Consider the following 21,864-nt stretch of genomic DNA (forward strand, 5'->3'; position numbering starts at 1 on the left):
CCTATCAGGCCTGGTTGGCTTGTGGGACTCCTGAGGCAGCTGACGGGTACCGACAGGCCAAGCGGGCTGCAGCCCGGGTGGTTGTGGAGGCAAAAATTCGGGCCTGGGAGGAGTTCGGTGAGGCCATGGAGAAGGATTATAGGCTGGCCTCGAAGAGATTCTGGCAAACCATCCGGCGCCTCAGGAGAGGGAAACAGTGCCCTAACAACGCTGTTTACAGTAGAGGTGGGCAGCTGTTGACCGAGGATGTCGTCGGGCGGTGGAAGGAGTACTTCGAGGATCTCCTCAATCCCGCTTCCATTGAGGAAGCAGAGGATGAGGGCTCAGAGGTGGACTCGTCCATCACCTGGGCTGAAGTCACTGAGGTGGTCAAGAAACTCCTCTGTGGCAAGGCACCGGGGGTGGATGAGATCCGTCCTGAGTACCTCAAGTCTCTGGATGTTGTGGGGCTGTATTGGTTGACACGCCTGTGCAACATTGCGTGGCGGTCGGGGACAGTGCCTCTGGGATGGCAGACCGGGGTGGTGGTCCCTCTTTTTAAGAAGGGGGACCGGAGGGTGTGTTCCAACTATAGGGGGATCACACTTCTCAGCCTCTCCGGGAAGGTCTATGCCAGGGTTCTGGAGAGGAGAATACGGCCGATAGTAGAACCTCAGATTCAGGAGGAACAGTGTGGTTTTCGTCCGGGCCGTGGAACACTGGACCAGCTCTATACCCTCTACGGGGTGTTGGAGGGTTCATGGGAGTTTGCCCAACCAATCCACATGTGTTTTGTGGATTTGGAGAAGGCATTCGACTGTGTCCCTCGCGGCATCTTGTGGAGGGTGCTTCGGGAATATGGGGTCCTGGGTCCTTTGCTAAGGGCTGTCAGGTCCCTGTACGACCGAAGCAGGAGCTTGGTCCGCATTGCCGGCAGTAAGTCAGACTTGTTCCCAGTGCATGATGGACTCTGGCAGGGCTGCCCTTTGTCACCGGATCTGTTCGTAATTTTTATGGACAGAATTTCTAGGCGCAGCCAGGGGCCGGAGGGTGTCAGGTTTGGGGACCACACAATTTCGTCTCTGCTCTTTGCAGATGATGTTGTCGTGTTGGCCCCTTCTAACCAGGACCTTCAGCATGCACTGGGACGGTTTGCAGCCGAGTGTGAAGCGGTGGGGATGAAAATCAGTACCTCCAAATCCGAGGCCATGGTCCTCAGTCGGAAAAGGGTGGCTTGCCCACTTCAGGTTGGTGGAGAGTGCCTGCCTCAAGTGGAGGAGTTTAAGTATCTAGGGGTCTTGTTCACGAGTGAGGGAAGGATGGAACGGGAGATTGACAGACGGATCGGTGCAGCTTCTGCAGTAATGCAGTCGATGTATCGGTCTGTCGTGGTGAAGAAAGAACTGAGCCGCAAGGCGAAGCTCTCGATTTATCAGTCAATCTACGTTCCTACTCTCACCTATGGTCATGAGCTTTGGGTCATGACCGAAAGGACAAGATCCCGGATACAGGCGGCCGAAATGAGCTTTCTCCGCAGGGTGGCCGGGCGATCCCTTAGAGATAGGGTGAGAAGCTCGGTCACCCGGGAGGAGCTCAGAGTAGAGCCGCTGCTCCTCCACATCGAGAGGGGTCCGCTGAGGTGGCTTGGGCATCTGTTTTGCCTTCCTGGGAAGTTGTTCCGGTCCTGTCCCACCGGGAGGAGACCCCGGGGAAGACCTAGGACACGCTGGAGGGACTATGTCTCCCGGCTGGCCTGGGAACGCCTCGGTGTCCCCCCGGAAGAGCTAGAGGAAGTGTCTGGGGAGAGGGAAGTCTGGGCATCCCTGCTTAGACTGCTACCCCCGCGACCCGGCCCCGGATAAGCGGAAGAAGATGGATGGATTACTGGGGATATTTACACTACAAAAAATACAAAACACAATTTTTAATTTGGACTATAATCAACTATAATCAACTTGAAAACATTATTTGTACAAACTGGTGACATCATAATGAGATGTGAAATATGATTTCAATAACATTTGAGCAGACAAAGGTTAAAGCTTATTGCTCACAGTTGTGTTTTGTTACTGAACATGTTATTGTCAGTGAAAAGTCCAGTAATTGTATACTAAACAACGCTATTTACTGAAATGTATCACTTCTGAGGGGGAAGACTTTGGGACTCCTCCTCTATACCGAGCTGGAGAGAGGCTGTGTGGTTACATAGAATTTCAAATGGCGTACAAGGATGGCACACCGGTCCTGCAAAACAACATTTTGGATATGAAGAGGAACTCCAAATTGCTTAAAATTGATATAAAATATATTCATAAGCACGAACAAGAATGAAAATTATATAGGTTCAAAATTGCTTTTTTACCACCTGTCTGTTTACTAAGTAGTATCGTTCTTCGTTCATAAAAGTACACGTAAGACCTAAATTGTTCCTACATTACTGCACATTCTTCCCACAAACTTACTTTCTTATTCCTACGTAGTTTCGTGGGAAATACCCTGTAATTAATGGTCTGTAATTTTTATGGTTTAGAGCAATTTTGGCACCTCAGAGCCTTCATTGACTCAACAATGTATTCCACATTGTCCCAGAGAATTCTTGAGGAGAATGTGAAGCCACTGTCAAAAAGCTGAAGCTAAACTGAACATGGAACTTGCAAGAGGACAATCAACCCAAACATTAACACATTTTTTTTTTTGTTATTAAATAATGTTACAGAAGGTCAAATCAAAGCCCAGATATCTATCCTTTCCAAATCCTGTAGTGCAGTGGATCTCAAACTTTTCACACTGCGTCCCACCGTCACTGAATATGTATTCACCAAAGGGAGCACCGTACCATAGTTTAAGAACCACTGCTGTAGTGGAACATGAAGCAGGCCATGCATGTAATAAAGCTCTCAAACATGAGAGTTGAAACAGTACTGTACAGAAGAGTGGGGGAAAATTCCTCTTAGTCGATGTAAGAGACAGTTACAAGAAATGGCTATAAAACACCTATTGAAGCTGGAGCTCTAGAGGACTTTATCAACAATATAAAATATATGCAGTTCTGTTGATTAATAAATAATAGATATTATTAATTTTTTCCAGAGCTGTATTGTCCTAATTTATCCACAAATATCCTTTTGGCTACTGTCCCAAATTGGGTACAGGCTTCAGGGTTCACTGTGAACGAATGCTGGAAGTTTCACATAATGCTGAAACATTTCAAGTTTCCACTCACAAGACCAGACATTCGCCCAGTTTAAAAGGAACATTCACCCCAATATATGTTCCTGTCATTTATCACCAATGAACTGCATTCACTGCAAAAAAATACTCACCAAAAGTCAAAAATGTATTTAATTTACAGAAAACAAAAACACAACCATCACCAATTTTTCTATATATTGTCTATGCTGTCACTTTATACAATATATACAAAAGTTAGGATTTAGCAATTACATCTTCTAATCACAGAGTTCTATATATGTGCAAAATCATGTCCACTAGAATGTTTAATGGTAAGTAGCGCAACAAGACTGAATTATTTTTTTATTTTGAGAGAGCTTGTTCCATAGATGCCAAACAGCAAGTCATACTATAAAATTTACTATAAAATTTGTGTTTGAAGATTTTATTTACAAAATTCTAAAAAGCAAAAAAATTATTACTGGGGACCTTATTGGTCCCAGTGGCAAAAATTTTCCTTGTAAGGAGGTGGACCTACAGTACAGGCCAAATGTTTGGACACACCTTCTCATTCAATGCGTTTTCTTTATTTTCATGACTATTTACATTGTAGATTCTCACTGAGGGCATCAAAACTATGAATGAACACTTATGGAATTATGTACTTAACAAAAAAGTGTGAAATAACTGAAAACATGTCTAATATTTCATCAGTTTCAATGCGACACCCCTGATAAAGTAATATGTATTTTATTTGTTTTTTCTTATATAATAACATAAGTGAGTAATATGAATTATTCCTTTAGAGGAACTACAACCAGTTAAAATAATATTCAGAGACTCCTTTGTTTTTGGTTGCATTTCGCCACCAGTCATTAACAAGTCAATTAATCTAATCCGCAACAAGGCTTTTTCATTACAAATAAACATTGTTTGACGACTTTTCTTCAAATAAAGTCTCAATCACAGCTCTAATAATAAACTCTGCATGTTCCAACTCCTTAGGTTATTGAGCACAATGCTGAAGTGTCAGCACGCAAACAAGATTAGTGAACAAGAGGCTGTTGAGCTTCGGGTCTTTCGAGTTTTCAGTTAATCTTCCAGCAGTACGTGGTCCTGCATGCTCATAGCATCAATGACTCAAATGAACAAAATGAGTATAAAGAATTGTTCTTTTCACCAAACAAGTCCAAAAGATCAGAGTTCATAACTTATATAACCTCTAAACTATATCTTTAGCAATTCTCAGACAAAAAACTAGAAAAGCTTAGAATATATTTATTTCCACTATTGTTTACAGCGTTTCTAATTCAGGTACAGTAAATGCATGTTTTGATTTTATACCTTCCTACGATTTCATAGTGCAGCTGAAGCAGTTTCGGTCAGTCACATAACCATGGCAACAGACGGGTACTACTTACTCTCCAGGTTCCCAGCCAGCAAGTAGAGCCAGGTGAGCAGGATGATGGCTGTCAGAGATGCCATCAGCAGCTTCAGACGACCTCGAAACGGCAGGTGCATTATGGGACAGCCAGGTGGGGACAGAGTGGGCAGGTGAGAGGTCAGAGTTTGGGGTTCAGGTGGGGCTCAGTCGCTTGTCTGCTCCCTGCCGCATCCTTTCATCTGGAGTGAGTAAGAGGAGAGAAGAAGTTAGGGAGTTTAGGGAGTTTTTCTTAGCCACTGTGCATCAACACTGTTGTTGCTTGCTCCTTGGGTTTTCAAGCTGGGTGTTTTGTAAAATAACTTTGTGAAAACTGCTGATGTAAAAAGGGTTTTATAAAATAAATTTGATTGATTGATGATAGAGAGACAGACAGATGTTATAAGTTATAAAAAAAAAATGCTTTAGTGGTTATAACAGTGGAGTTTTCATTCAAGCAAAGAGGTTATGATATAGAAAACAGGGGCAGGAACAGTTAAAACAACGTAATCTTGCTCTCAAACAAAATTCAAGCATGCACATGGGCACATGCACTTGTTCACACGTGCTCACACATTCACAGCCGGGCTCACAGCAGGGCACTGTGCAGAATTACCAGTAGATGCAGGCACTTTCTCTCTCTCCCTCACTTGTCTTCCTACTTTCTTGCTTTCTCGCTCTCTCCTCTATGAGGGTGATTAGAGTTCCAGGTCCTCTCTTGGTTTTAGGACAAGCTTAATTAATCACGCTTCACTTTAATTAGATGCAGGCCTGAAGGACACTGCTGCCAATAAAAAAAAAGAGGAAAAAAGACTTGAGAGTTCATTGAAACATAGTATGGCCTTTTTTTTCTGTTGTGGAAACTTTTGCAAGAGAGTGATGAGAGGGAGAAGGATAGGGAGAAGCTAGGATGGATGAATGGTATGGTGTTAGATTAAAATTAACTTCCTCCATAACTGAGGTTTTTATCTGCTTCTATCAAAAAAATATAAATAATGTTCAGACAAACATTCACTGGCAAAAACCCTCATTGACTTTTAAATTAGCATCCTACCCTTCAGTGTAGATTAATGTGAATGAGTCTGCAGTGAAACTGGTAAAATCTGGCTAAATATTATTATTCTGCTGCTAAAATGTAAATTCCTGTAAGAAGGCCCCAAACTTGTTTGATAGTAAAGGCACATGATGCACACCCCCTTGACATGCCAATCGGCCTCATGGTGGCGGGGTAACAAGCCTCTGAAGTTGCAAGCTCACTGCGCTCATGGAGATAAACAGGTCTACCTGCTCACAACTAACATTAGAATCCATAAAGTCTGCCATATTGGTTTTCCAACCATTTTAAAATTAGTGAATTAGCCTACACTTTCAGTACCAAAAGACCAATCTATGAACCAAGGTCTATCCGTGCAAAATGACACAGACTAATAGGTCACCAAAGACCAGAGGTGGGGGACTCGAGTCACATGACTTGACTCGAGTCACAATTTTCAGGACTTGTGACTTGCTTCATTAAAGTATGAAAATGACTTGACTTGACTTTGACTTGAGAACAATTTACTTGAGACTTGACTTGACTTGAAGTGGAAGACTCGACAATGACTTGAACTTATAATAAACAAACAGCAATACAATTATTTTATATGTTGTGACATCAGCACCACTAATCAGCTTATGTGCCTTTAACGCTGCACAATTCAAACCGCGCCAAACATGGCAGACAGTAACGTTAGTCGAGCTCCACAATTAGTATCGTTTGGATACAAGTACTTTGAACTGGACCGTGTGAATAAAAAAAGATTTGCCAGATGCAAAATATGCAACAACGTCAATTTCATTCGTTATTTTAAGAACCACAAGGAAAGATAAGAAAGTAATCTCTTTATATTCAGTTTCACTAAGATCTATAACGATTAAGTTACTAATGTAATGAATTAATCTTTTGTTTGTCATAAATTGGCCTTATGTTGCATATTATGTTTGGTTTTTTTCTTGTTAGAAATGTGACCATTATCATTACTGAATAAGTCTGGTAAATAGATGTAAGGGAATTTGACTATAACAGTGGCATAGCCTGAATTTTAATGTTGATGGGCATCTTAAAATGAGCAGGCATGTATATTAATACACGTAGGCTATAATGTCTATTAAATGTGGGCATTTTCAAGTGTTTGTGGACTGCGTGTGGAAACTAAAAAGCAGTGTGCTTACACCATAACAGTTAACTTTACTGCATGAAAGGCTAACATGGAGGCGCCGATGTGATTACTAGCACCTAAACATTTCGAAGAGTTTTTTTTTTTGACTCATACAGACAAGAATAATTACAGCGTAATTACATATTAGGCAGTTTTTCAGTCACAATAATTAGTTTATAAGGTTGTTATTATTAGCCCTTATTACATGGATTGGCTGAATTCCAGTGCAGAATGCGTGTTATTTCTTGATAACAGACCGTTGCCATGAAAAACAGCGCGTTGCTATGGATGCAGCAGGATTCTAACCAGAGACGGAACGGACTATTTTCTTTAGAGGAAGCAATACAATCGTTTTTAAATCAATACATTCCTTTTGAAATCAATATTTTGTGTCAAATTATAGATGTATTTGGTAGGTAGCCATGTAATAAGCGGGATAAGGTATAGCGAGGCGGTTGTTATAGCGAATACAACCCCTTCAGGCTGATTCAAGATCCCTCCGCTTCGCCCCCCCAAAAAAATTTACCACGGAGGAGAAAAATATTTAATTTTGAAATCGAGCTTCGCACCGAGCGCACGTCAGAAACAGAGGACAGTGTGTGTGTGTGTGTTCATCTCTTTAGTACTGTGACTTGACTTGACTTGAAACTTATAAGAACTCGACTTGACTTGCTTAGGGTGAACCCTTGACTTGACTTGCTTGATTTATCTGAACTGTGACTTGAGACTTGACTCGAGACTTGATGGTTAAGACTTGAGACTTGCTTGGACTTGACCTTGTGTGACTTGTCCCCATCTCTGCCAAAGACCAATAAACATTTGTTGTGTGAGTTGTTTTTAAATATTTCCCCACAGCATGTATATCGCGGAGTTCAGCGTCTGCCCAATCTTTGCAAATTGGCAGTAATTTACCTAATAGTTCTTAGCTTATTCACTCCTAGCCTACACTCGATATAGCCGACCAGAACTCCTAGAAATCAGAGCACAATGACCTGGAAGAGTTTTTTACAACTTTTCAACTTTCGTAATTGAGCTGGATGGCCGCAAAATCTTCAGAGCAGATAGGACTGAAGTGGACTGCGTTAAGACAAGAGGTGGTGGACTGTACATTTATGTAAACAAAACATGGTGTACAACCACTAACTTAACTGGGAGTCCTTGTTTAACCAATCTGGAATACCTGATGATTAGATGCAGGCCTTACCTCGGGAGTTTACATCTATTGTTGTTATGGCAGTCTACATACCCTCGGATGTTAATGCTAAGCTAGCAATGAAAGAACTGCAGGCTGCCATTAGCAAACAGCAGACAGAACACCCAGATGGTGTTTTGATGATTGCAGGGGACTTCAACCATTCAAATCTGAAATATGCTTCCTCCGTTCTGGATTACATCAAAATCTGCACCAACAATGTCACCACCCATAAACTAATAAAGACCTTCCCCAACCAGAAGCTGTGGATGAACAGAGAGGGCCGACAACTGCTTAAGGCACGCTACACTGCTTTTAGAACCGGTGATGCGGACGCCTACACGTCATCCTGGGCCAACCTCAAAATAGGGGCATCAAGATGGCTAAAACTGATAACAAACTGCGGGTTAAGGAGCAATTTTCCAACAACTCCGAAACCTGATGCATGTCGCAGGGCATCCAAGCCATCACCGACTAATGGCCAAAAAAACCTACCCCAACAGCCAGTGATTTCTCCTTAAACTGCTGAGATAAGCGGGTTCTACGCACACTTTGACAGGGACAACAAAGAGCCAGCCAATGAAGCTGAACTCCCTCCAGACGTCAACCACTCAGACTATCCACTGAACAGGGTGAATGCACGCTAGGCTGCTGGTCCTGATGGTGTCCCGAGCAGCTGGCCAAGGTCTTTACCAACATTTTCAACATGCCACTGGCCTAGGCGGTTGCCCCAATGTGCTTCAAAATCACAACCACTGTGCCAATGCCGAAGCAGTCGATCAAGTCTAGCCTGAATGACTTCTGACCAGTTGCACTCACCCCCACACTCATGAAGTGCTTCAAAAGACTAGTTCTGGCCCACCTTAAGTCCTGCCTCCCCCCAACACTGTATCCCTTCCAGTTTGTCTACCCGTTGAACAGGTCAACAGAGGACGCCATCTCCATGGCTCTCTCCTGACCCACATGTACCAAACCAACACCTATGTGAGAATGCTATTCATTGATTTCAGCTCAGCATTCAACACTGTCATCCCCTCTAGGCTGCTCAAAAAACTCCATGACCTGGGGATCAGACCCTCTCTCTGCAACTGGACTTTGGACTTCCTAACCAATAGACCCCAGTCTGTCAGGTCAGACAACTTCAGCTCCTCCTCCTTGATCTTGAACACTGGTGTACCACAAAGCTGTCTGATGAGCACTCTCCTGTACTCCTACTTCACACACGACTGTGTTCCTGTGCACAGTTCCAACACCATTGTCACGTTCGCACACAACACCACAGTGGTAGGCCTGATGAGTGACAGGAAGTCTAAAAGCTGCAGCCAGGCCCCAGTCCTTATCAATGTTACTGAGGTTGAGAGTATCCAGCTTCAAATTCCTGGGTGTCCACATCTCCGAGGACCTCTCCTGGACCTTCAACACCTCAGCTCTGGTCAAAAAGGTGCAGCAGTGCCTGTACTTTTTGAGGAGGCTGAAGAAAGCCTGCCTGTCCTCCAGGATCCTTGTGAACTTTTATTGCTGCACAATCGAAAGCATTCTGACAAACTGTGTCACAGTGTGGTTTAGTAGCGGCTCCACAGCCAACCGGAAGGCCCTGCAATGGGTGGTGAAAACTGCCTAGCACATCACTGGTACACAGCTTCCTCTTCGGTCCCACACCAGCAAGCTCAGGTACAGATTGTTCCCGAACAACTATTATCCCACTTGTAACATTCACTATATCTAAAACATGTGAACTTTCTGCCCCCTTCATTGGCCTTAATTGCACATTTAGCATTGTCATTTGTACTGCATTTGCCTTCATTGCACATCAACACATTACACTTGTAATATACATATACTTAATACATGTAAATACTTGTACATTTTCTGCCCTTGATTTGCACTTCTGGTTAGATGCTTACTGCATTTCGTTGTACTGAACTTGTACTGTTGAATGACGATAAAGTTTAATCAATTAAAAAATAAATAATAGAATTCTAGATAGACTGATAGAGCACTATACATCTCAAATTGAAACAATTTGGAAGTCATCTTACTTGGGACCTGTTCTAAACCAGCAAAAAGACAAACACATGGCAGAAGTGTCATTTTATGTTTTTATAACAGTTATACACTCACCTACAGGATTATTAGGAACACCTGTTCAATTTCTCATTAATGCAATTATCTAATCAACCAATCACCTGGCAGTTGCTTCAATGCATTTAGGGGTGTGGTCCTGGTCAAGACAATCTCCTGAACTCCAAACTGAATGTCAGAATGGGAAAGAAAGGTGATTTAAGCAGTTTTGAGCGTGGCATGGTTGTTGGTGCCAGACGGGCCGGTCTGAGTATTTCACAATCTGCTCAGTTACTGGGATTTTCACTCAATACCATTTCTAGGGTTTACAAAGAATGGTGTGAAAAGGGAAGAACATCCAGTATGCGGCAGTCCTGTGGGCAAAAATGCCTTGTTGATGCTAGAGGTCAGAGGAGAATGGGCCGACTGACTCAAGCTGATAGAAGAGCAACTTTGACTGAAATAACCACTCGTTACAACCGAGGTATGCAGCAAAGCATTTGTGAAGCCACAACACGCACAACCTTGGTGCGGATGGGCTACAACAGCAGAAGACCCCACCGGGTACCACTCATCTCCACTACAAATAGGAAAAAGAGGCTACAGTTTGCACAAGCTCACCAAAATTGGACAGTTGAAGACTGGAAGAATGTTGCCTGGTCTGATGAGTCTCGATTTCTGTTGAGACATTCAGATGGTAGAGTCGGAATTTGGCGTAAACAGAATGAGAACATGGATCCATCATGCCTTGTTACCACTGTGCAGGCTGGTGGTGGTGGTGTAATGGTGTGGGGGATGTTTTCTTGGCACACTTTAGGCCCCTTAGTGCCAATTGGGCATCGTTTAAATGCCACGGCCTACCTGAGCATTGTTTCTGACCATGTCCATCCCTTTATGACCACCATGTACCCATCCTCTGATGGCTACTTCCAGCAGGATAATGCACCATGTCACAAAGCTCAAATCATTTCTAATTGGTATCTTGAACATGACAATGAGTTCACTGTACTGAAATGGCCCCCACAGTCACCCAATTTCAACCCAATAGAGCATCTTTGGGATGTGGTGGAACGGGAGCTTCGTGCCCTGGGTGTGCATCCAACAAATCTCCATCAACTGCAAGATGCTATCCTATCAATATGGGCCAACATTTCTAAAGAATGCTTTCAGCACCTTGTTGAATCAATGCCACGTAGAATTAAGGCAGTTCTAAAAGCGAAAGGGGGTCAAACACATTATTAGTATGGTGTTCTTAATAATCCTTTAGGTGAGTGTATTTCCTCAATATTATATAAATGACCACAATGACTGTACTTTTCAGAATATTAACAAACAAATCCATTAGAAATAGCTTTCAATAACAATAAGAAATTTAAGAGTACAAAATGGCTATGGCATCTAATGAAAATAAGGCTTTGGTATCTATGAAGATACAGCATAGCACTTAAAATATAATGAAAATGTATATTTATGTCCAATCATAACAATGAATTGTGCTCATAAGTTTGCATACCCCGGCAGAAATTGTGAAATTTTGGCATTGATTTAGAAAAAATTACTGATCATGCAAAAAAATAAAATAAGGATAGTGATCATATAAAGCCATTTATTATCACATAGTTGTTTGGCTCTTTTTTAAATCATAATGATAACAGAAATCACCCAAATTGCCTTGATCAAAAGTTTACTTACACTTGAATGGTTGACCTTTAAAGGTGAATTTCCCACACCTGTGTATTTTAAAAGTACAATTAGTGTCTGTGTATAAATAGTCTGTTAGATCTGACATGGATGGACTGAGTAGGCTAGATACTGAGCCATGGGGAGCAGAAAAGAACTGTCAAAAGACCATCGTAACAAGGTAATGGAACTTTATAAAGATGGAAAAAGGTATAAAAAGATATCCAAAGCCTTGCAAATGCCAGTCAGTACTGCTCAATCACATATTAAGATTTCAGCCCAAACTGCCAGAAGAATTGTACGGGATACAAAGACAAACCCACAGGTAACCTCAGGTGAAATACAGGCTGCTCTGGAAAAAGACAGTGTGGTTGTTTCAAGGAGCACAATACAATGATACTTGAATAAAAATTAGCTGCATGGTGAAGTTGCCAGAAAGATGCTTTTACTGCGCCAATGCCACAACAAAGCCCGGTTGCAATATGCCCGACAACACCTTGACACGCTTAACACCTTCTGACACACTAATTTGGAGTGACGAGAACAAAATAGAGCTTTATGGTCACAACCATAAGTACTATGTTTGGATAGGGGTCAACAAGGCCTATAGTAAACAGAATACCATCCCCACTGTGAAGCATGGCGGTGGCTCACTGATGTTTTTTTGGGGAGGGGGCTTATTAATTGGTGGGCAGAAATAGGAGTGTTGGTCCACAAAATAATATTACTTTTTTGTGGACAAATCCAACCCAAAATCACCAACAGCTGATCACAGACAGTAATAACATTATTTGATAAACATTCATTATTACACATAGAGCGTTAAGTGGCTTGACTTTTCCGAACTGGTCCCAGGTATGATGACGAACCTATTGGGATGTCAGATAGAATTGTAAGTCCCATCTATGCTTCATATATGTGGCACCAAAATACACGTGTGTATATATATATATATATATATATATATATGTGTATGTATATATATAGGTGTATATATGGAAAAAATTAGACCACTCCAAATTTATCTTAAATCAGCATCTCTACGTGTATGTTATGTATGTTAAATTCCAACACAGGCCCACCTCATTTTACTTAATGAGGTACTGATTACCTTAACCAAATTGAATTTAATGAAGAAAAGTATAAAAACCACTGCTGTGGTTATCACTTATCCTCTTGCAATAAGACCAGCTGGATGGCAAAAACAGTGCCTAAAAGGTAATTTGAATAAAAAAATAACCCTTCTGCATGACAAAAGAGTTTAAAATAAAAGCTTTGAGTGAAGAAAATAATTCAATTCTGGCTTTACTGGCAAAGGGATACAGTGAGCGTCAGGTTGCTTCCATCCTGAAAATGTTTCCTAAAAAGTTTCATAAGAACAATGTCATGCAACAGACATTGAAGACAACAAAGCTACAGACTGACAGAGGGCGAAAACGACTGTCCACTGACTAAGATGACCGTCAACTCATTCGAACCTCACTCAACAACCGTAAGATCCCATCAAGTGACCTACAAAAAGAATGGCAAACAGCAGCTGGGGTGAAGTGCACAGCGAGGACGGTTCACAACAGGCTCCTAGGGGCAGGACTGAAGACGTTTAAAGCTAGAAAAAAGCCCTTCATCAATGAGAAGCAAAGAAGAGCCAAGCTGAAGTTTGCAAAAGCCCATAAGGATTGGACCGTAGAGGAACAGAGTAAGGTAATCTTCTCTGAGTCAAATTTTCAGCTTTGCCCAACACCTGGTCGTCTAATGGTTAGACAGAGACCTGGTGAGTCTTGCACCCACTGTTAAATTTGGTGGAGGATCGGTGATGATCTGGGGATGCTCTAACAAGGCTAGAATCTGGCAGATTTGTCTTTGTGAAGGACGCCTGAATCAAGCCAAGTACAAGTTATCATGGAAGAACACCTGCTTCCTTATGCTCTGACAATGTTCCCCAACTCTGAGAATATTTTTTTCCAGCAAGGCAATGCTCCATGCCACACAGCCAGGTCAATCAAGGTGTGGATGGAGGACCACCAGATCAAGACCCTGTCATGGCCAGCCCAATCTCCAGACCTGAACCCCATTGAAAACCTCAGGAATTTGATCAAGAGGCAGATGGATGGTCAGAAGCCATCAAACAAAGCCAAGCTACTTAAACTTCTGTGCCAGGAGTGGCATAAAGTCACCAAAAAGCATGCCAAGACAAATGTGAGTTATTCCACCAAATACTGATTTCTGAACTCTTCCTAAGTTAAAACATTAGTACTTTGTTGTTGAAAAATGAATATGAATTTGTTTTCTTTGCATTAATTGAGGTCTGAAAACAATGCATATTTTTTTGGTTATTTTGACCAGTTGTTATTGTTATCTACAAATAAATACTCAAAATTACAATATTTTTATTTGTAATTGGGGAGTAATGTTGTCAGTAGTTTATAAAATAAGACAAAACTGTTTATTTTACTCAAACACATACCTATAAATAGTAAAACCAGAGACAAAATTAAGAGACCACTGCAAAATAATCAGTTTCTCTGGTCCTGTCACAGCATCTAGATTGGATTAGTGTCAGGACCTCTTGCAAAAAGTCTTCTCTCTGTTTATCCATTCCTTGGTAGATTTGTATTAATGCTTTTAGTCATTGTCTGGTTGGAAGACCCATTTTCATCCCAGCTTTAGCTCCATGACTAATGGCCTGAAGTTCTGTTTCATGAATCTCCTGGTATACCTCTGAATTTATGATTCCCTAGATGATGTGCAGTCGACCTGGTCCAGACACAGATTTGACATTACCAACACCATCCATGACTGTTGGATGGTGTTGGGAAAATGCTATGGGCTATGAAAATGCTATGTTTTTTCCAAACATAGCAGTTTGGATTTGGACCAAAATGGTCAACTTAGGATTCTTCTGAACAGAGAATGCACATAGAGTAACCTTCAATTTTGTTCAGGTGGTCCCTGGCAAAGTTAAGACGTGCTCTTTGGTTATTCTCTGACAGCAGAAGTGCCTTCCAAGAAACTCTCCCATGAATGCTATTTTGATTAAGTTTTTTTTTTTATTAGAGTCTTCACAATTGCCTTCACAATCACAATCTCCTGACAAGGACCATATTTGCCATAAGGACCCATTAGGATTTTCTGCCATTTTAAATTTGTGAATAATGCTTCAAATGTTAGTCCTTTAGTACCGAATAACCAATCTTCATGTGACCAGTTTTTTACTATAAGTCCTCTACTGACAATGAAAATGGGCATGGTTTTTCCCATATAAGGACATAACTCCACCATCCATGATTATATTATAATACAACTTGGTAGACATGCCCAAAACATGCCACACACCGGTGCCATATCAGCAACATGGTGATATAATTTGATCTGTGTGAAGCAGTGTGATGACATTTCTCACACTCTGGGGGTTTTGAAATTAGCTAAATTGTATGTGTCAAATTAGACACAAAGGAAAACACATCCATGGGACATTTAGTGCATCTATAAGCATTTGGTGCATCTGTGTATCTCAATACAGAAGTGTTGCAATAAAGCTTAAATTGGCTGATTGATGCTTGCAGCTTCAAGGTCAAATTAATTGTCTTCACCCTGTTTAACCTCGACACACAGCTGACAACGAGCAGACTCCAAAACAACAAGGGCGTTGACATGAGAAAGATAAAAAGACAAGCAGGCACCAAAAGTATACTTTCTAGACAATAAATACTAATTCATTAAGTATCCCATTCAAAGGCAGGGTCTGAAAGATGGATAAAAAACAGAATGAAGAAAGGTGTTTAACTGATTCCCCTTAAACAACATTTCATCAGGAGAAGGGTTAGGTACCCCTGTCTCAATACAAGAATAACCTAAAATCTTACATTGATTTAAGTAGGACATAAAAATACCACATTATAAAACATTAATCTCAAACACCTCAGTCATGTTCTCACTATGTATTTAGGAATGGATGGTAAATTCTTTTCACCCTGGAAGTAAAATGGAAAGAGTGTCCCTTCAGCTATATCCGACACCTGGTCATGGTCTGATTGAGAGAAAGATTTTCTCTAGAAACCTTAAGCTACATCAGGTGACATATGCTTTTCTTATTTAATCTTTTCCCTCTCTGGTTTGCTGATGGTAAGAGTAACTGGGTGTAACTTTAGTGTAACTTTAAACATTGAGATCATGTGTACACACAAATACTTTAAGTAATTGTGTGCTTTCTCTCTTTCTCGATCTGTACTCGAACTATGACTACCTACCAACATGGACACAACATGCTGCACACACTGTTGACCTCGAGGACACAGGAGTGAGAAATACTGACATGCACACTAAAGCCTGCTTCCACATGACCCAATTTAGAACAAAACCCTTTACGTAAGCTTCTATAGATGATTTATGTTTTAATTATCTAGCCTGATGTATGTTGTGCACACCATTAGCAGTAATGAAAGGCAATCTGATGACTGTAGCTGTCCAGTGCCCTGGGGTAGAGGGCTTTTCAGTGTCTCTTTCTCTCTCTGGGTTTCTCTCTCTCCATTCACCTTTCCCTACATAGGCACCTTTTCCCCTCCCTTATTTAGTCCTACACACTCAAGAATACAGATTTGAGCTGATGTGGATTTAACAAGCAGCTTTTGTTGGTCCAGCAGCAGTCGAAGCGAGACCAAACTCAGATGTAATGCCAGCCATAAATGAAAGGAGGGCCATGACTTCATGAGATATAAACTATTCCTGAATCCATTGATTTACAGCTGGGTTAATGTAGGGCAAGAGGAGGAGTGTTTGTGTGTGTATGCAAGAAGCCTATTACTTCAGTCTTCACAGCACAGTGACCTGTAAGTTCAGTGGAACACACTGCGCTTATCCGTGAGGAAATTAGCTGAGTACAATCCCACAGTGGGAGCAGACAGCCAACTGGTTAGTGTGTTGGACTAGTAACCGAAAGATCATTGGTTCGAATCACTGTACCTAAAAGGTCAAACATTGGCTATGTTGTGCTTGAGCACTTAACCCTAATTACTCCTGTACGTGGCTTTGGCTAAGAGTATCAAATGACTCAAATGTAAAATGACATGTCAACCACTTATCCACAGCAGCTAGATAAACAATGAGGTGTATCACTGCAGAGAGCACAGCATAATCAGCTGTAACTTAAGGGAATAGAGGACATTGTTTACTGCTCAACCATAAACAATCCAGAAAAGACACAGAGTGACACCAATCTACTTTACCTTCTTGAATTTTCTCTCCACCAATACACAGTACCAGTCAACACCTTTGACACACATTCATTAAAGGGGATTTCTTATTTTGTACCATTTTCCACATTGTAGGATTATAGTACACATCATAAAGCTGGTCGAGAGAATGCCGAGAGTTTGCAAAGCTGTCATCAAGGCAAAGGGTAGTTACTTTAAAAAATCTATAAATATCAATGTATTTTGATTTGTAAAACACGTTATGGGCTACTAAGTGATTCCATATGTGTTATTTCATGGTTTTGAGGTGTTTACCATTATTTTATGGTGGAAAAAAAATAAGAAATACCCTTGAATGAAAAGGTGTCCAAACCTTTAACTGGTACTGTGTTTTTCATTTGTTCTGATGTGACTTACAGATGTTTTCTTTCTTTCATTGTCCCAGTAGATGTTACATTTTACTTACTGACATTGTTGAGTTTTCAACTATAGACATTGCTGCTTCATATATTGGCTAGGAATTTTGTTTCAACTACAGACTTTTGTCTCCTCTTGCACAAATATCCGATACTAACCAGAGCTATGATATAGCAAAATCTGTGGAATATTGATGGTGTGAAACAGAATATAACGAGACAACAAAATGAAAGGGACCTAAAAAGAACAGTAGTCACATGTTAGCTACAAAACAGACAAAAATAATTATTCAGGATTGTTGCTCACAATAAGAGAGGCTGTCAATCAAACTTGGTTTCTGAGGAACGTATGATAATACAATTAAGAGCCAAAATAAATGTATTTGTTTATGGGCCAAGGCCTTTAGCGGTAGTGTCCCCCATTTAAAGTGAAGGGGCCTTTTAACGCTGTGCTAATCAGGAGATCTCTCTGATTAGGCCATAATCAGGTGCTTCCTGAATTAGAGGGTCATGATAAGTGTGAAGACGGTTAATCAACTGCTCTCTCTATCTCTCTAAACTTAGGCAAAAGGGTGTGCAGACAGACAGACACAAATACACATTATAAAAAATACATTAAAAAAAAGATGTGACGCTGTGTAAAAAGAAAAACACAATGCAATGATGTGCAAATAATTTAAACAATATATTCAATAGAAAATAGTACAAATACAACATATCAAATGATGGAACAGAGAAAAGATATTGTTTTTGAAAAATGCATGCCCAATTTGAAGTGATGCCAGCAACACATATCAAAAAAGCTGGGACAGGGGTAACAAAAGACTGGAAAAACCTCAACTAATTAGGATAATTTGCCAACAGGTCAGTAACATGATTGAGTATAAAAAGAGCATCACAGAGAGGATGAGTCACGATGGGGAAAGTCAAGATGGGCATGGCAAAGAACAATATTGGATGGCCGTGATCTTCGGATCTTCAGGTTATACGGCATTAAAAACAGACACAATTCTGTAGTTCACATCACTGTATAGGCTCAGGAACACTTTTGAAAACCACTGACTGTGAATACAAAACGTTGCTGCAAATGCAAGTTGACAATTGACCATGCAAAGAAGAAATTATATGTAAACAAGATCCAGAAACGCAGCCTCCTTCTTCTCGGGACTCAAGCTCATTTAAGATGGACTGAGGCGAAATTGAAAACAGTCCTGTGGTCTGACAAAATATGAAATCATTTTTGGGAATGATGGACGCATTGTCCTCCAGATAAAAAAGGAGAAGGAACATCTGGCTTGTATTCATCGCACTGCTCAAAAGCGCTATGGTACGGGAGTGCATTAGTGCCCATGGGAGGGGTGAACAATTAATGCTGAACATTATATACAGGTTTTGGGGCAACATATGCTGCCACCCATCCTAATTTCAGCAAGAAAATGCCAAACCACATTCTGCGCGTATTCTGCAAAACAGCATAGCTCCGTAGTAAAAGAGTCTGAGTGCTAAACCGGCCAGCCTTCAGTCCAGACCTGTCACCCATCGAAAACAACTGCCACATTATGTCTTTGTACTTTTTCACTTAAATATAGGGGTACATGATTTGCACATCATTGCATTCTATTGTTATATGCATTTGTTATATGCGTCCCAACTTTCTTGGAAACAGGGTTGTAGATAGCATTCTTCACTGTATCCCACACCATACATTTGTGGAGGATGCTCTTAGTGTGTATGGGCTTTTTTACATTACACAACATTTCCCGAGATGTTTGATTATCGTGCTGTGTAAACATGCAGATATCGATAGCTTGAAAACCCACCTTCCCAGGCAGTGTGCACCACATTTTATTAGAGCCCCCTAGAGGTTTGCAAGTGTCAAGACAACTGTGACAGAACTATATCAAGTTTATGGCTAGACATTAGGGCTAGGTTAAGTTTAGGCAAAAATTGGTGGATTGATGTTAAAGATAGTGTTAACATTGAGGTTAAGGTTAGGGTTAGTAAAAAAAAATGTTTTTAAGGGACAATCAACTTTGGTGTCCCCCATATACAGGTGCTGGTCATAAAATTAGAATATCATCAAAAAGTTGATTTATTTCATTTTTCCATTCAAAAACTAAAACTTGTATATTATATTCATTCATTACACACAGACTGATACATTTAAAATGTTTATTTATTTTAATTGTGATGATTATAACTGACAACTAATGAAAATCCCAAATTCAGTATCTCTGAAAATGTGAATATTACTTAAGACCAATACAAAAAAAATGATTTTTAGAAATGTTGGCCAACTGCAAAAGTATGAGCTTGTACAGCACTAAATACTTAGTTGCCTGAATTACTGCAGCAATGTGGCGTGGCATGGAGTCGATCAGTCTGTGGCACTGCTCAAGTGTTATGAGAGCCCAGGTTGCTCTGATAGTGACCTTCAGCTCTTCTGCATTGTTGGGTCTGGCATATCGCATCTTCCTTTTAACAATATCCCCTAGATTTTCTATAGGGTTAAGGTCAGGCGAGTTTGCTGGCCAATTAAGAACAGGGATACCATGGTCCTTAAACCAGGTACTGGTAGCTTTGGCACTGTGTACTGGTGCCAAGTCCTGTTGGAAAATGAAATCTGCATCTCCATAAAGTTGGTCAGCAGCAGGAAGCATAAAGTGCTATAAAACTTCCTGGTAGACAGCTGCATTGACCTTTGTCCTCAGAAAACACAGTGGACCAACACCAGCAGATGACATGGCACCCCAAACCATCACTGACTGTGGAAACTTTAAACTGGACTTCAAGCAACGTGGATTATGTGCCTCTCCTCTCTTCCTCCAGACTCTGGGAGCTTGATTTCCAAAGGAAATGCAAAATGTACTTTCATCAGAGAACATAACTCAGCAACAGTCCAGTCCTTTTGTCTTTAGCCCAGGCGAGACGCTTCTGACGCTGTCTTGTTCAAGAGGGGCTTGACACAAGGAATGCGACAGCTGAAACCCATGTCTTCGACAGCTGAAACCCATGTCTTGCCTACGTCTGTGCGTGGTGGTTCTTGAAGCACTGACTCTAGCTGCAGTCCACTCTTTGTCAATCTCCCCCACATTTTTGAATGGGTTTTGTTTCACAATCCTCTCCAGGGTGCGGTTATCCCTATTGCTTGTACACTTTTTTCTACCACATCTTTTCCTTCCCTTCGCCTCTCTATTAATGTGCTTGGACACAGAGCTCTGTGAACAGCCAGCCTCTTTAGCTATGACCTTTTGTGTCTTGCCCTCCTTGTGCAAGGTGTCAATGGTCGTCTTTTGGACAGCTGTCAAGTCAGCAGTCTTCCCCATGATTGTGTTGCCTAAAGAACTATACTGAGAGACTATTTAAAGGCCTTTGCAGGTGTTTTGGGTTAATTAGCTGATTGGAATGTGGCACCAGGTGTCTTCAATATTGAACCTTTTCACAATATTCAAATTTTCTGAGATACTGAATTTGGGGTTTTCATTAGTTGTCAGTTATAATCATCAAAATTAAAAGAAATAAACACTTTAAATATATCAGTCTGTGTGGAATGAATGTATACATTATACAAGTTTCACCTTTTGAATGGAATTACTGAAATAAATAAACTTTTTGATGGTATTCAAATTTTAGGACCAGCAACTGTAGATAAGTAAACATATGTGTCTGTGTATGTTTGAGTGCAAATGGGCATACATGTTTTTTATGTACAGTTCTGCTCATAAGTTTGCATACCCTGGCAGAATTGTGAAAGTTTGCCATTGATTTTGAAAATATGACTGATTGCGCAATTTATTTTAATTTTATTTAAGAATAGTGATCCTATGAACCATTTATTATCACATAGTTGTTTGGCTCCTTTTAAATCATAATGATAACAGAAATCACCCAATTAGCCCTGATCAAAAGTTTGCATACCCTTGAATGTTTGGCCTTGTTAGAAACACAAAATGTGCCACACAAAGGTGTGAAAATGGCAATTAAATGTGAAATTCCAACACCTATGGGTTTTTAAATTGCAATTAGTGTCTGTGTATGAATAGTCAATGAGTTTGTTAGATCTCACATAGACACACTGAGCAGGCTAGATACTGAGCCATGGGGAGCAGAAAATAACTGTCAAGAGACCTGCCAAACAAGGTAATTAAATATAAAGATGGAAAATGATGGAAAAGGATATAAAAAGATATCCAAAGCCTTGCAAATGCCAGTCAGTACTGTTCAATTACTTATTAAGAAGTGGAAAATTCAGGGACCTCTTGATACCAAGCCAACGTCAGGTAAACCAAGAAAGATTTTCAGCCAAAAGTGCCAGAAGAATTGTTCGGGATACAAAAAAAACCCACAGGTAACCTCAGGTTAAATACAGACTGCTCTGGAAAAAAGATGGTGTGGTTGTTTCAAGGAGCACAATACGACGATACTTAAACAAAAATGAGCTGCATGGTCGAGTTGCCAGAAAGAAGCCTTTACTGTGCAATCCCCACAAAAAAGCCCGGTTTCAAACACCTTGACACACCTCACAGCTTCTGACCCTCCAGTGGTTACAGCAGAAAAA

General features: G+C 40.8%; 1 protein-coding gene across 6 annotated transcripts in view; it reads right to left on the bottom strand.

Annotated features, from left to right (window-relative positions):
- Positions 1-21,864, bottom strand: part of large2 (LARGE xylosyl- and glucuronyltransferase 2) — a 158,713-nt gene that overhangs the window by 59,075 nt on the left and 77,774 nt on the right. For all 6 annotated transcript variants that reach the window (XM_013131118.4, XM_013131117.4, XM_013131119.4 and 3 more), the window contains one exon: positions 4,572-4,773. In XM_013131118.4, coding sequence (XP_012986572.2) covers positions 4,572-4,671 — 100 coding nt within the window. In that variant the 5' untranslated portion in view covers positions 4,672-4,773. The remainder of the gene's footprint in view (positions 1-4,571; positions 4,774-21,864) is intronic.

Source organism: Esox lucius, chromosome 2, assembly GCF_011004845.1.
Source record: "Esox lucius isolate fEsoLuc1 chromosome 2, fEsoLuc1.pri, whole genome shotgun sequence".
NCBI lineage: Eukaryota > Metazoa > Chordata > Actinopteri > Esociformes > Esocidae > Esox > Esox lucius.